Source organism: Watersipora subatra, chromosome 1 (genome assembly GCF_963576615.1).
Source record: "Watersipora subatra chromosome 1, tzWatSuba1.1, whole genome shotgun sequence".
Classification (NCBI taxonomy): Eukaryota; Metazoa; Bryozoa; class Gymnolaemata; order Cheilostomatida; family Watersiporidae; genus Watersipora; species Watersipora subatra.
The window spans coordinates 40,049,506-40,062,724 of record NC_088708.1 but is presented as its reverse complement, the minus strand read 5'-3'; the positions used below and the strand labels follow the sequence as shown (position 1 = coordinate 40,062,724).

The 13,219-nt window shown below is 36.9% G+C and overlaps 1 protein-coding gene across 1 annotated transcript in view; it reads left to right on the top strand.

Annotated features, from left to right (window-relative positions):
- Positions 1 to 12,554, top strand: part of LOC137394809 (extracellular signal-regulated kinase 2-like) — a 28,528-nt gene extending 15,974 nt beyond the window's left edge. The window contains exons 9-14 of the mRNA XM_068081583.1: positions 352 to 486; positions 5,379 to 5,484; positions 6,416 to 6,752; positions 10,228 to 10,307; positions 10,560 to 10,724; positions 11,625 to 12,554. Of these exons, the coding sequence (XP_067937684.1) occupies positions 352 to 486; positions 5,379 to 5,484; positions 6,416 to 6,752; positions 10,228 to 10,307; positions 10,560 to 10,724; positions 11,625 to 11,810 (1,009 nt within the window). The 3' untranslated portion in view covers positions 11,811 to 12,554. The remainder of the gene's footprint in view (positions 1 to 351; positions 487 to 5,378; positions 5,485 to 6,415; positions 6,753 to 10,227; positions 10,308 to 10,559; positions 10,725 to 11,624) is intronic.
- Positions 12,555 to 13,219: the final 665 nt, after the last annotated feature.

Here is a 13,219-nt window from a genome sequence, read left to right as displayed (position 1 = left end):
AGGACTTTGACTGATAAAAACACAATGTGAACAAGAAGAGGACTTTGACTGATAAAAACACAATGTGAACAAGAAGAGTACTTTGACTGATAAAAACACAATGTGAACAAGAAGAATACTTTGACTGATAAAAACACAATGTGAACAAGAAGAGTACTTTGACTGATAAAAACACAATGTGAACAAGAAGAGTACTTTGACTGATAAAAACACAATGTGAGCAAGAAGAGTACTTTGACTGATAAAAACACAATGTGAGCAAGAAGAGGACTTTGACTGATAAAAACACAATGTGAGCAAGAAGAGGACTTTGTTAGACCAATGGTTTGATATGTGAGTGTGCTTTGTTAGACCAAGAAAGAATTTGGAAGAGCTTGTGCCAGACGCCTCTTCTGATGCACTTGATTTGATTAAAAGGCTGCTACAGTTCAACCCAGACAAGAGGATAACTGCAGAGCAAGCTCTTCGACACCCCTATGTTTCTAGGTAGATCACATATCTCCTATCATTTCATGCAGTGTTATATACCTTAAAACCTCCATTTACATGGCATGGCACTATTTTTCAACCTTCCCTTGTAGTGGCGGGCAAATGGAGGCTGGCGTTCAAATAGAGGCTGGCGTTCTATTTTTCAAATAGCTCGTCAGTAAAGGCAAATGTCACATATATTTTGATTCTGCTCCGGATGGAGCGACATTAACCACTTTAGATGCAACCTTTTTAAATGCAAATTTCCTATAGTTTGCCTAAAAATTCTGCCGAGAAATCTCTCTACCAGTTAATATCTATTGCTTGCAATTAGCCTGCAACGATATTATTGCCTGTGCCTTGCTTTGCAATTTGTTGGAGCTTTCAATTTTTATTTTATTCTAAATTTGAAGGCATACTTTTATTTTATAATTATATTTAACAATGTTGCATAAAAGCTCATTACACTCATAGATATGTTTGCTACAGTTTGCAGCCAAAACGGGCTCTTTATGTGCGATAGCAGAGGAGTTATGAGCATCGATCCATTGTAAGTCGAGTTAAGAGAACTGCAAGGGCGCTATCAAATAATATGTTTTTGAAACAAAAATATTTGTATAGTTTGCTCGGCCAGTTGCGTTCCGATTGTTGCTTTAGTTTGGAACAATTTCATCTTCCGACTGTTCAATACCTTCAACGGTGTCCTCTCACCTTGACTCTTCTGCAATGCCCAACTAGTCGATATTAGCGCTCAAATAATTTCTTTTAGCAGAGCAAAACTTTTACGCGTAGTATTTCGAACAAATAATGATAAAGTTTTAGCCGCGTGGCCGCTAAGTGCACCTTTTGGCCTACAACTAGTTGTTCATATATCATCGTAAATGTAAACCATTTTTCGCATACATCAAAGTATCCAAACCGCATAAACAAGGAACTACTATTAGCCTGATACATTATTACATATATTAATTATTTCTATGATGTTGTTTTCAGAGTTTTAACGAAAAACCGAAAATCTTTGGAGTTGGAACACGGGCTGAAATATGAACAGACACAACGAAAGAATTAATTGTTAATGATGTAATCCTTATTAGTACGATTTTGTGGATCCTTTTCTACCTATCATGCGTTATTATGGTATCGTAAAGATCAAAGAATGTCAAAGTGGCGGTCAAATGGAGGTGGTGTTCAATTACACGGTTGGGCTCAATTTTTCAACCCTTCTCCTATAATAGCGGCAGTCAAATAGAGGTGGCGTTTAAATAGAGGTGGCGTTTAAATAGAGGTTTTACGGTATATGGTATTTGCAGTGGACGATTCATAATTATTTAATCTAGTGCCTCTATGCCATTAAGGTTGCAGATTTATTATTGACTCCAATAACACACACATATAAGAAAAATAACAAAATATAAGTAAGTTTATGTCAGCATATTTCAACGCTTTAGTTGTATTCACACTCAACATGGTTCAACGCATCAATTACAATTTGCTGTAGTAGGTCTTACTATTCATGTATATCGTATACACGAATTACGAATTAATGATTGTGTGTATATACGAGGGTCAGTCAATAAGTAATGGGAATTTTGTCATAACATTTTATTACAATAAGATATAGCTACATTTTTTCACTTTTCAACATAATCTCCTTTTTCTATGCACTTGTTCCACCTTCCTGGAAGTTTCTCAATTCCTGCAGAATAAAATTCTGGCCGCTGGGTTCTAAACCATTCCCGCACAGCTTCCATGACGGCTGCATCAGTAGTGAAGTGCTTGCCTCTCATGTGGTTTATTAATTGTCCCAAAAGATGAAAATTGCTTGATGCTAGATCTGGACTATAAGGAGGGTGTACTAACACCTCCCAGCCCAGTTCCTCAATTTTGGCCATTATACGGGCAGCAGTAAGCAGTAAGCGGGCGGGCATTGTCCTGATGGAACACGACGTCTCTATTCTGGAGGCCTCTTCTCTTGTTTCTTATGTCTTGCTTCACCTCAGCCAGGAGCTCACAGTAGTTTTTAGAGTTAATAGTGTTACCTTGGCTCTTGAAATCCAAAGTTATAGAACCCTTTCTATCCCAGAATAGGTTTTTCACCTCAGCTTCTGTGTCTGGAGTTGAAACATTTACTGGTCTACCACTTCTTGGCTCATAATGTCTTCTCACCCATTCTTGAGTTCATCAACCCACCTATAGCAGCTTGTTTGTGACATACCGCTTTCCCCATATTGTTGTTTCATTCTTCCGCGTATGAATCTTGTTTTCACACCTTCAGCTCTCAAAAATTTTATAACAGCTCTTTGCTCTATGAGTGAGCATGTTTTTAGCTTGGCGGCCATTTTGAATATAAATAATATCAAAAAGTTGAATCACTAAAATGATGAATTTTTGGGTAAGTGATGACAACTTCCATTTATAAAAGTCTAAAAAATATTAAATTGCGTGATAAAATAGAACAAAAGTTATGAAAAAATTCCCACCACTTATTGACTGACCCTCTTATATAACTCAAGAGTTTGTGTGTTTTCTGTGGTTCGGTCTGCCCAGCTATAGCGATTGGTATCTAACAATGACAAATCCATATCACAGAGGATTTGATCTCGGAACCTCCTGATCACTAGGCAATTATCTAATCGATTGAGCTACGCAACACTAATGGAGTTATCAGGCAATATGAGTCATTATCAGGGTTGAAACACGCATAGAGTTCTGCGTTACGCAACTCAACTAAATCGGGCTCTCACGGCTATTATTAGTAAGTTTAACAATACGGATACTAACTTACTCAAATTATCCATTGGCAATGTGTCAGGCTAATGGCAACTGGCAGACAACTACATTACCAGCCCCTGTTTATAAGCTATTCTTTAATACTCGTACAACGCCGAGCTAGTATATATATAATATATATGTATATGATCCTCACCCGGTCACCCGGAAAAATTGTTTCCTCACCCCGGTCACCCATACGGGTTAACCGGGGTGAGGAAACAATTATTTATATATATATACATACATACATACATACATACATACATACATACATACATACATACATACATACATACATGTATATATGAGGATTAATGATTAGGATTGAGGCCTTTCTAGGATTATTTAGGCTTTCACATCTTCCAAAAGCAAAAGTCAATCTGACGTCTTTGCTGTGCACCCGAATAAATTGTATTAGCGACTCAACGTTCTTTTCCTTCTTTGCATACAGTTTGATGTCATCCACGTAGAAGAGGTGGTTTATCTCATCTTCGTGCCACTCTTAAATTGATACCCATATTGAGTCTCCTCCAGCATATTGCTTAGAGCCTTAGAGAATTTGAGTATATGTAGAAGAGCAACGGTGATAAGGAGTCACCTTGATAAATGCCACGCTTGATTTTGACACTCACCAGCTTCTTGCCATTAGCCTATTATAGTTTTTTTCTTCTAATGGGTCATCGCCATCTTGATGAATGCCACAAGGGCAGGGTAGACATTGTACAGCCTTAGGCCCTCTAGAATCCAATTATGGGGATTGAGTCATACATGTAGGCCTTTTTGCAGCCGAACTGAGCCATAGCATGATCGGTATCCCTTCTCCTGCTGTCTCGACCGATTGTCCGATCCACCAGCAACTGGTGTTTGGCTCTTCAGGTGTTGCGTCTAATTCCTTTCGAAGGTCATGTGTCAGTCATATGTTGACTCATGTGCTTTTTTAGTTTTTCCGAAACTACTCTTGAGAGCAGTTTCCATGTGGTGTTATTGGCCGGTAGTTTTCGGAAATCGGCATCAGGTTCAGGTCTTTTATCAGGAGTACAGTTCATCATTTTGTCAGCCATTCTGTCATTCTTGTCGGCACCTACTATCAGGCATTTCATCCACTTTACCGTTCTTGTGTGCAGAGATAGCAATTTCTTCAACCATAAGGCTTGAATCATATTTGGCCCAAGTGCTGCCCAGTTCTTCATATGCTGCACTCTGCATTTAATATCCTTTTTACTGATGGTGAGTCCTTTATGGGTCACAATGAGTTGGTGACCCATAAAGGACTCTTTGAGTCTCTTCAGCCAATCCGCAGTAATGTTATGAGTAATCTCTTTCTCCCAGATGTCCTTCCAAAACTTGAAAGTGCTGGGTTTGGTACGATCTGGCATTGGCCTCTGTAGTTCACCTTTGAGCTGGGAATATACTTTTGATAGATTATATATGTACATATATATATATGGTAACTGATTATAATCATGAAATATATACATGTATATTCAACCAGTAAATGTCAGATGCTATAGAGAATTAATGCTGGAGAGATCAACTGCCTCGAGTAGGATCAAAATGGAGCAGTCTGTTGTAGTCCAACCTGTTAGACATTTTTATGATGTAAGAAAGGAGAACTAACGTTAAACCACACGTTAACTGGTGACTGGGTCACCACGGTTGGTACTGTCTAAACAAAGCTTTTGAATTGCTGAGAGTTCAACTAAAGCGACTAAAATTCTCACAGTGCTACACAGTGCTCACATTTACTAGTGCTCACAATAAGGGTATTGTGAGCACTAGTAAAACAGTAAGAATCGTATTCGCGTACAATAGATCTTTTAATTAAACTTGCTTAAAAGTGCTTCTCTCTCTCCTGGAATTGATAACATTTCCACTATTTCCGATTCTATCTTTGCACAATTCTATTTTTAGTAAATTTGCAACATTAACAAATCAAGAACAAAGAAACAAAGAGATCATTGCATTTACTAGTATTACATCATCCAATCGCGTGCGAGCTTCTCTTGTAGCTGTCGGAACCAAACTTGCTTGAAGCAATTCAGTTCCAAGCTTTTCGAGTCCAGCTGCCAGAGTACAAACTTATGTGTGATCAGGCCTGGTGCTTATGGGCAAATAAGTCTTTACATTTTTGCTTGCAGGTTCTACAAACCCAACGAAATTTTGACTGCCGAAAGAGAGGTTGTACCAAGTCTCAGCGATGATGTTCAGTTAACAGTTGAGGAGTACAGGACAAAATTATACGAGGTAACAGTTTATCTCTGAATAGCTGCCATCTTAATGTCTTAATGTAGGAAAGGAGGCATTATGTAGCGTATATTATGGGTCATATAGGCGAGTTTATTTGGAGAAACGTTGGAGTAGAAGAGCTATATTTTACTATGATCCTTATTTCAGCATACATTAGGAGTGTGAGAGCTCACTTGATTGTAAACTTACCAGTTATATTAAACCATAGCAGTCTACTGAGTCTTAAAATAGTTGCTTGCCACGAAACAAGTTGAAAAAAATGGTGCTTCACCTGAACTGTATATATTTTCAGTGTGATTACAGTTGTCAGCTGATTGGTGGAAACCTCTCGTAAACTGACACTAGCTTCACATCTATTCCTATCTAATCAATGCTGTGTTCATTTTAATTGATTCCTTACAAGTTATTTTAGGAAGTTTTAATCATTTGTTAAGGGAGCAGACAACTTTACTTTAACAGAAGTTTCCTCGCGTCGCAATTTATAATATTTTGACTTGAAGTTGTGATATTTATGTAGCCTACTATCTATTTGACTCACTAAAATACTTGATACTCTGGCACTGCATTATTACAACTGTATATTGTTATTTGTTGCTCGAGATGCTTTAAAAAACTCTAGATAAAATAGCCTAATATTGGTTCTAAAAAAATCGTATCGTGAATATAATTGCGGGTGCATTGTCATTCTTCCTGATTTTCCATGAACGCGCTGCTAAGGAATGTCTGGTGTATGCTGCTGTTAAATTTGTTGTGTCGCACTGCCTTCAAAAGGTCCACTGCCGAGGAAATTTGTTCCTAGTTGGTTATTTACCACTAAATTGTTGCCAGGGTTCTTATTTGTAGGAAAGGTGGTACTAGTAGCTTTGTGTTCATAGAAGGTTTGCCGCTATTAGAAAATTTGCTGTCACATGAAGAGCCACATTTGCAGATGATTTTACAAAAAAAGACAGAGCGACGCAGAAAGAGGATTGAACTCAACAAGGAGTCGCTAGCCCCTGAACTAGACTCTACCCCCAAGCCTGGGCAAGAGGGACAACAGAGTCCAGCTCAGCGTGTTGCCAGTTATAGCAATGCTGGTGTCCACATGTCTCCTACACATCAGCCTAAAGAAAAAGGTGATGGATTCGTGGACACCCCCAAGTACGTCAGTGGCGATTTACCACCCTCTCCCAGTGACAAAGTAAAAAGCAAGGTCCCGGTGGGAAGAGAAAATGGAAACTATGCGGTCTATCAGCAGCAACCACAACAGCAATCATTCAACGTTGGTAAGTACATGTTTCACCATATGTCTGCCAGCTGAAGCACTCATGGTTGTCAAGTGTATAAACTTGTTTTCTGTGAGTATATAGAAGTAGATGCTTAGATACACATATCGACGTTTTGGTATCTAAATCTATATATGTTATGTTGATGAAGCCATAGACGTAAATGTCCAATTGTGAATGTTTTGATTATGTGTCTGGATGTAGATAGCTAGAGTTAAATATCTAGATGGGGATATTTAGATATTTAGATGTCTAAATGTACTGTATATGTCGAGATGTAGTCAAACATGGATGACTTGTCCACGGATGGCTCGAACACATGGTGGAGTCGTATGGTTTTGTTTTGTCCCTTCCCACACAGTGATTAATTGCTCCAGATAACTCGAATCCAGCACTATCAACTCGAGCAGTTTTTGTTCCTTTATTTCGCGTAGAGACATTTGCAAATGAGAAAAGTAGTGCGTTTAACTAAGATTTTCGGCTCAATTGCTATCGAGACTGCAGTTGTCATTTCAGAGGGATTGCTTTATTCTGAGCCATGAAGATCAACATGTATTTTTAGTATTTTTTAGATGTCAATATTACTTTGGTTAGCAAATTGTTTTTATTAATGACTTCAGTGAACATTTGTAAAACTGCACTTTATAAGACATCTGCTTTGCGATGACCTCGTGGCAACCAAAGGAAATCGTGAAAACCAGCAAAGAAATCATTAGAAATATTAAAGCAGGACAAAACCTATCAGTGATTTCTAAAAGGGAAAGTTTCTTAGAAGGTATAGTGTCGGGTTGAATAGAAAGAGAAGATAAGGGCGCTATCTGTCTAAAGATTGTCAAGGCTAAGAGATCGTTCAATGATTTGGATGGTATATCACTAATTCTGATAAAGAAGACGATGATGAGCATGAAGTTGGTGATTGTGACCCACGTACAGTCGCGAATAATAGTTACTAAAGAGTGCAAGGACTAGAATAACTGTTTAAAGTCTGTATCTACACTCAGTTACACTCTTGGTCTTTCTCAACAAAACACCTTTTCACAGATTACACTTAATAAGTATTTTAGATGCAACAACTAATCAGATATACATGTAAAGCATGCTTTGTTGCATTGGTCTTAACCTGCAACAAGGAATATCTGTTTTTGCGTTTCTGTATAGTTTGTGCCTATACAAGGTATATATATGCAATATGTATCTACAGGTAAACACATGAACTTGCAACAGTGCTCGGATAACTTGAATGCTTTGATAACTGAGCACTTTCACTTTCTTTAAGTTTGATTTATTCACGTTCAACTGTATATTTGTCTAAGTGTATATGCCTATATATGAATGTCTAGTTGTATATGTTTAGTTATAGATGTTGAATGTAATGCTTATGCCTGAATATAGATGTTGGATATTGCATAAAATATGGATACTGTTTGGGTGTAGATATCTCGATGTGGATTGTTTGATATAGGCGTTTAGATATCAATTTCTAGAAGTAGTGTTTATGTGGGAATTTTAGGTGTGCGTGTGTGTGCGTGTGTGCGTAGGAGTGATGTTTAGATATAGATGTCTAGACATACTGGTAGATGTCCTGTAGAAGATCGTTGTATAATGCAGAAGTGTATTTTAAGTACGTCATAGTGATATATAAAAGATGCTTTATTCAAGCAGTTGAGATATAAGGAACTCTATCTCAAGCCTTGTTGACAGTTTTATACTAGCACTATTGAACGTCCAGAGTTGCTCGAGTAATAAAAATGTTTTTGCAAAGAAAATTTATATAACTTTTAAATGACAGTGTTTTGTATATTACAGTGTACTCTGTTTATTTTTGTGTAATTCATACCGTAGCGGCTGCAGTGCCTACTGCAGATCTATACTGATTGCAGTAGTCTTATTGGCCATGTGAGTTCAACCATTTTTTTCTGGTATGGTTTCACGCATAATGCTAGCTGCAGCGCTGGCGTGAAGCTATGAAAGATTGGCACGTGTAATAAGTAGGTGCCCAATTTATTCCATAGTAAAGCCAGTTCAACAGCGTAGTGTATTGAATAAATGCTGGTTGACAGAACTGGAGGTTCCGAGTTCAAATCCAGTGAGCAGCTGATTTTTCTTTTCTAAAACTTTAATCGCTATAACTGGACAAAAGGGCAGACAGACACTGAGATTTATATACACGTATATAAACACATATACACATATATACACGTTGCCCGTGTAGTAAAAAGCCTTTGGACAGAAAATTGGTTTGTATTTAACATATAACAGCATTTGCAATTCTAACTTTCAAACTACATATCATGAGAGAAGTGTTTTGTGTAGTTAAAATAAGTTAAGAGAGAAAATGAAAACAACTGTGAGGATTTTCAAACTTTGTCAAACAACTGTAACTTTCAAACTTCATATCATGAGGGAAATGTTTTGTGCAGGTCAAATAAATTTAAAAAAAAACAACTATAAAAGGGTTTAAATGTAAACATGAAATAATTAGCAAGTAATAGCTAAATTAAGTCTGTTTTGCTGCGATTACAATAAAAGATGATTTGGTAATGATACAATTAATACGAGCTGAAAAAAACAAAATAAAAATCCTGAATATGTTAAATTAATAATAACAGTTCTATCTAAAGCTATCAAGAAGCTATCCATCAAGACTTTGAATACGAGGCTACTGGTACCTCTCGATCTTGATACAATTGTAAAAATGAGACATCGTACTGTCTTTGTCTGACTGAACGGTGAGAGAATGTTGTTGCCTTTCCTACGGAGATAATACATTTGTCCGCCTGAAAAATTGACCTCAACCGCGAATATAGCAATTGAACTTAACAAAAAACCGGAAATAGAAGTTAAAAAAAAACACTAAAAAAGCATCGTGTTTTATAGAATTCATAGTTTCAAATAATACGTCATTTAGCGTGTGCATACGCTATACCATATATGATAGAACTTTTGATCAATTTGCCCTAAATAGCTCAGTGGTAGCTCATATGGGTTGAAATTTGCAGGCACATTCTCCGTGAGTTAAATTTCATCATAATGCGAAATTTTAAATCCCAAGATTTTAATAGCTATAGCCGGATATACACAGACACATATACACACACATACAGACTTTGAGGAATATAAACAGGTAGATTAACATGTCTATGCATGTACTACGGCTCTTGAAAGCTTAAATAGTACTACTATTTTACAAATATACTACATAATATGTGCTGTTAGTATATATAACATCAACACATAAGTTCCTAAGACGTACAGCAGCCAAGTAAGTGCACTCCTCACTCGTGTTTCCACAAGTTTCTGTTCATACTTGTAGGTTATGAAGTGAGTTTATAACTCCATAATGCAGTGTATCTGTTCATACTTTACCATGTTTGTCCAGGTTTGCTTGTGAGAATCTATTCTCACTTTGTGTTAAAGTTATAATAATTTTATGTTATATTTAGCTTGTTTTCACTCCCTTGAAATTCTTTTGCAGCGTTTGGAAGGACTATTCAGGCTGGCAACCCTCGACCAAAGTCTCACCTTCTTACAAGGAAAAACAGTTTTGGCGCCGGAGTAAGTATTATCCTGCAGTTATAATCACAGAGGTACAGCAGAACAAATGTGATATGTTATGTTGCTGGTAAGAATATGCTATGGTACTCGCGTACGATGTAGCTGTTAAGGGATATCCTAAGGCAGAATATTAACACTACAGCTCTTGTATTCTACTCAATAAGTTGTACTAATATAGTAATTGGCTGATGATATTCTGATGACCTCTGTCTGTACTTTTAACGGTGTTAACATTGATAGCCCTTATTATAGGACACCCCTCACGACACTCCTAAGCCATCTCAGCGTCAGACTTCTGCACCTGTTGGCGCTGGAAGACACCGACCTCCTCAGACCAATTCATTCTTTAAGCAAGCGAGCAATCCAGTTATAACTAGAGATGAACGTACGGGTCTCACCATTCAGAGCCAACGAATTGTAAGTATTCATGGTCTGTAATAATGTGGACATAGCTATTTCTCTGTTCTGTATCGTTAACCTGAACAGGGGCGTTTTGTGAGAGGTGCCAACATACAATATATGTTGTGTATGTAAGAAATAGTCAAGGCATGAGCTATCTTTTATATTGGAATTCTTTCTATGACGCTACCCTATATCTCCTTTAAATTCCTGTTATCGCAGGATACATCAAATGCTGCTAATAGAACTTATGATTGCGGTATAATTGTTGCTCACATACAGTCAATCCTCTACCTACAAATTTATTTGGTTCTTGGACGTATTTTGTATAACAAAACTCATATATACACTAGCGGAATGCCTGGCTTTGCACAGGTATTAAACATCAGCTTAGAAACAGTGACATTTAATGTAGTTGCCACTACCCAATGGCTAATTTGAATAAGCTGGTACTGTGAGTACTTAATAATAAGAATCATGAAAGCAAGCATAAAATGACGTTGTGCACAGGGGTATGCCTATTGTCACCCAAATACCGACAAATATCGCCTCAGGCTTCGATGCATCTCTCATAGCTTAATTGATAAAGTATTTGTTTGGTGAATGGGAGCTTCCAAGATCAAGTCTAGCATGAAACAGATATTTCATTCCTAAATTTTAATAGCTATGGCTGGACAAACCGAAACACACACACATGCACACATACGTACTCACCAACTTTGAGATTTATATACAGAGATTCTAATGAGAATTCATGGCAATTTGTTTGTCTTCCGTACCACTAAATCCTAAACATATAAAACTTGTTTCTATTGTCTTATAGGTGTAGAGATTTGAACCTTTGATTATGATATTTAGTAGAGAGATTGACTATTTGTAGCTCTACAGTCACAATTAGGCTTTACTACAATATTGTAGAATCCTGCTAAACAGATTCCAGGAAAGCAGGAGAAACCGAAACCTGTTTTTGGGAGGAAACAGTTTGATAATACTAGAAACGCATCAGCGACTGGAGGTGCAAGGGCTGCCTTCGGTAGCTATACACAAGCGCATGGCACTATTTCCTCTTCTAGCCTGGCTGCCATCAAACAGAATAAATGGTGATGATATTGCGTATGGCAGTCTGGCCAGCCTAAGAAAGAAAATGTCCTAGAATAGACATTCACTGCATGATAGCGAGCATACTGGTGCGATTGTCGCAGGTTTAATAAAACTGCTACGTGAGAATTTGAGCCATTTCTATTTAAAGTCAAACTTTTTATATTAAGTTAAGTTTATCCCAGGGATATGGTCAAAGACAAAGGCTTTCTTTAAAATATGTGTTTCTATTAGAGAGATAAGAGCATTGAAATTTTATTTTGCGGATCAGTTTAAGTTATTTTGCAATACTATTATCTTGCTTACCTTGTTTACACAGCGATTGTTATAAATGTTTTGTTTTCATTTTATGATAATCTTAGATTGGTCTACAGCTTTCACTTGACTCCACAAATTTATTGCTGTCCGGTACAATCTTAATGATCCGTCCAATCTTTATCTTTTCTCATTTTCTATTTTTTCCTATTTTGTCCGTCCCTTAGTTTGTTCTTTCACTTATTTTTTGTTAATTGTTTTTGTCTTAGTTTGCTTCATTGCACCTCCATCTACTGTTTGCGTTTGTTTCTAGGTTGTCTTCAGCTGATTATCGAGTTTTGACCTATCCTTAGGAACTCTGCAATACTCGACTGGTGTTTAAACCTGACAGTATCTTTTATGATTTTATAGGCCTGAGACTATGAGTTGTTGCATGACTTACTGTCTATATTTTATGCATTCCAAAGTATTATAAAATAACATGACTTAGTTTTATTGCATCAAATTGTAATGCTGTGATATTGATAATACAAATAATTTAATATTTAATTTAGCAGGATTGTGATATAAGTAACAGTTCATATCTAACTCATGTCTAACTTGATTACTTACTTTTCTGACATTTTCAAGCGCCTTTCTAGATTACAGTACTCAATGTGGTTCTTAGCAGCGATATCCAAGTTGACTCGACTTTGTAAATCAATTTAGGTTCAACTGATTAATATTGCATTCAAGTAAATCAAGTCCAAGACCCAATAATAAAACGCTTCCAAAGAGTTACGCTTGGGAAACTATATTGAGTTGAATAGGTTATGCAACTGATGTCAATTAGTGTCAGTTGAGATGGGACCTGAAGGCACCTGGAGAAACTAATCTTAGAGAAATCTAGAAAAAAGGGATTGACTTTACTTGCCATAAGATTAAAGGTCTCTGGAAAGGGGATGAGAAATCTAGTATCCAACTTTATATATAAAAAATGGTATTGAAAAACAGTTCCTTCCTCATCACTTACCGGTATTACCTGCTGGCTTCTATGGTGTATTCTAAGTACAGGCAGTAGGTGCAAAGTATTAGTAATTTTTAATGTGTATCTTATAAAAAGGAATTAATTTTATTCGCTGAGAAAATGATTCAAGACCTATTGAATCGAAAGTAATCTG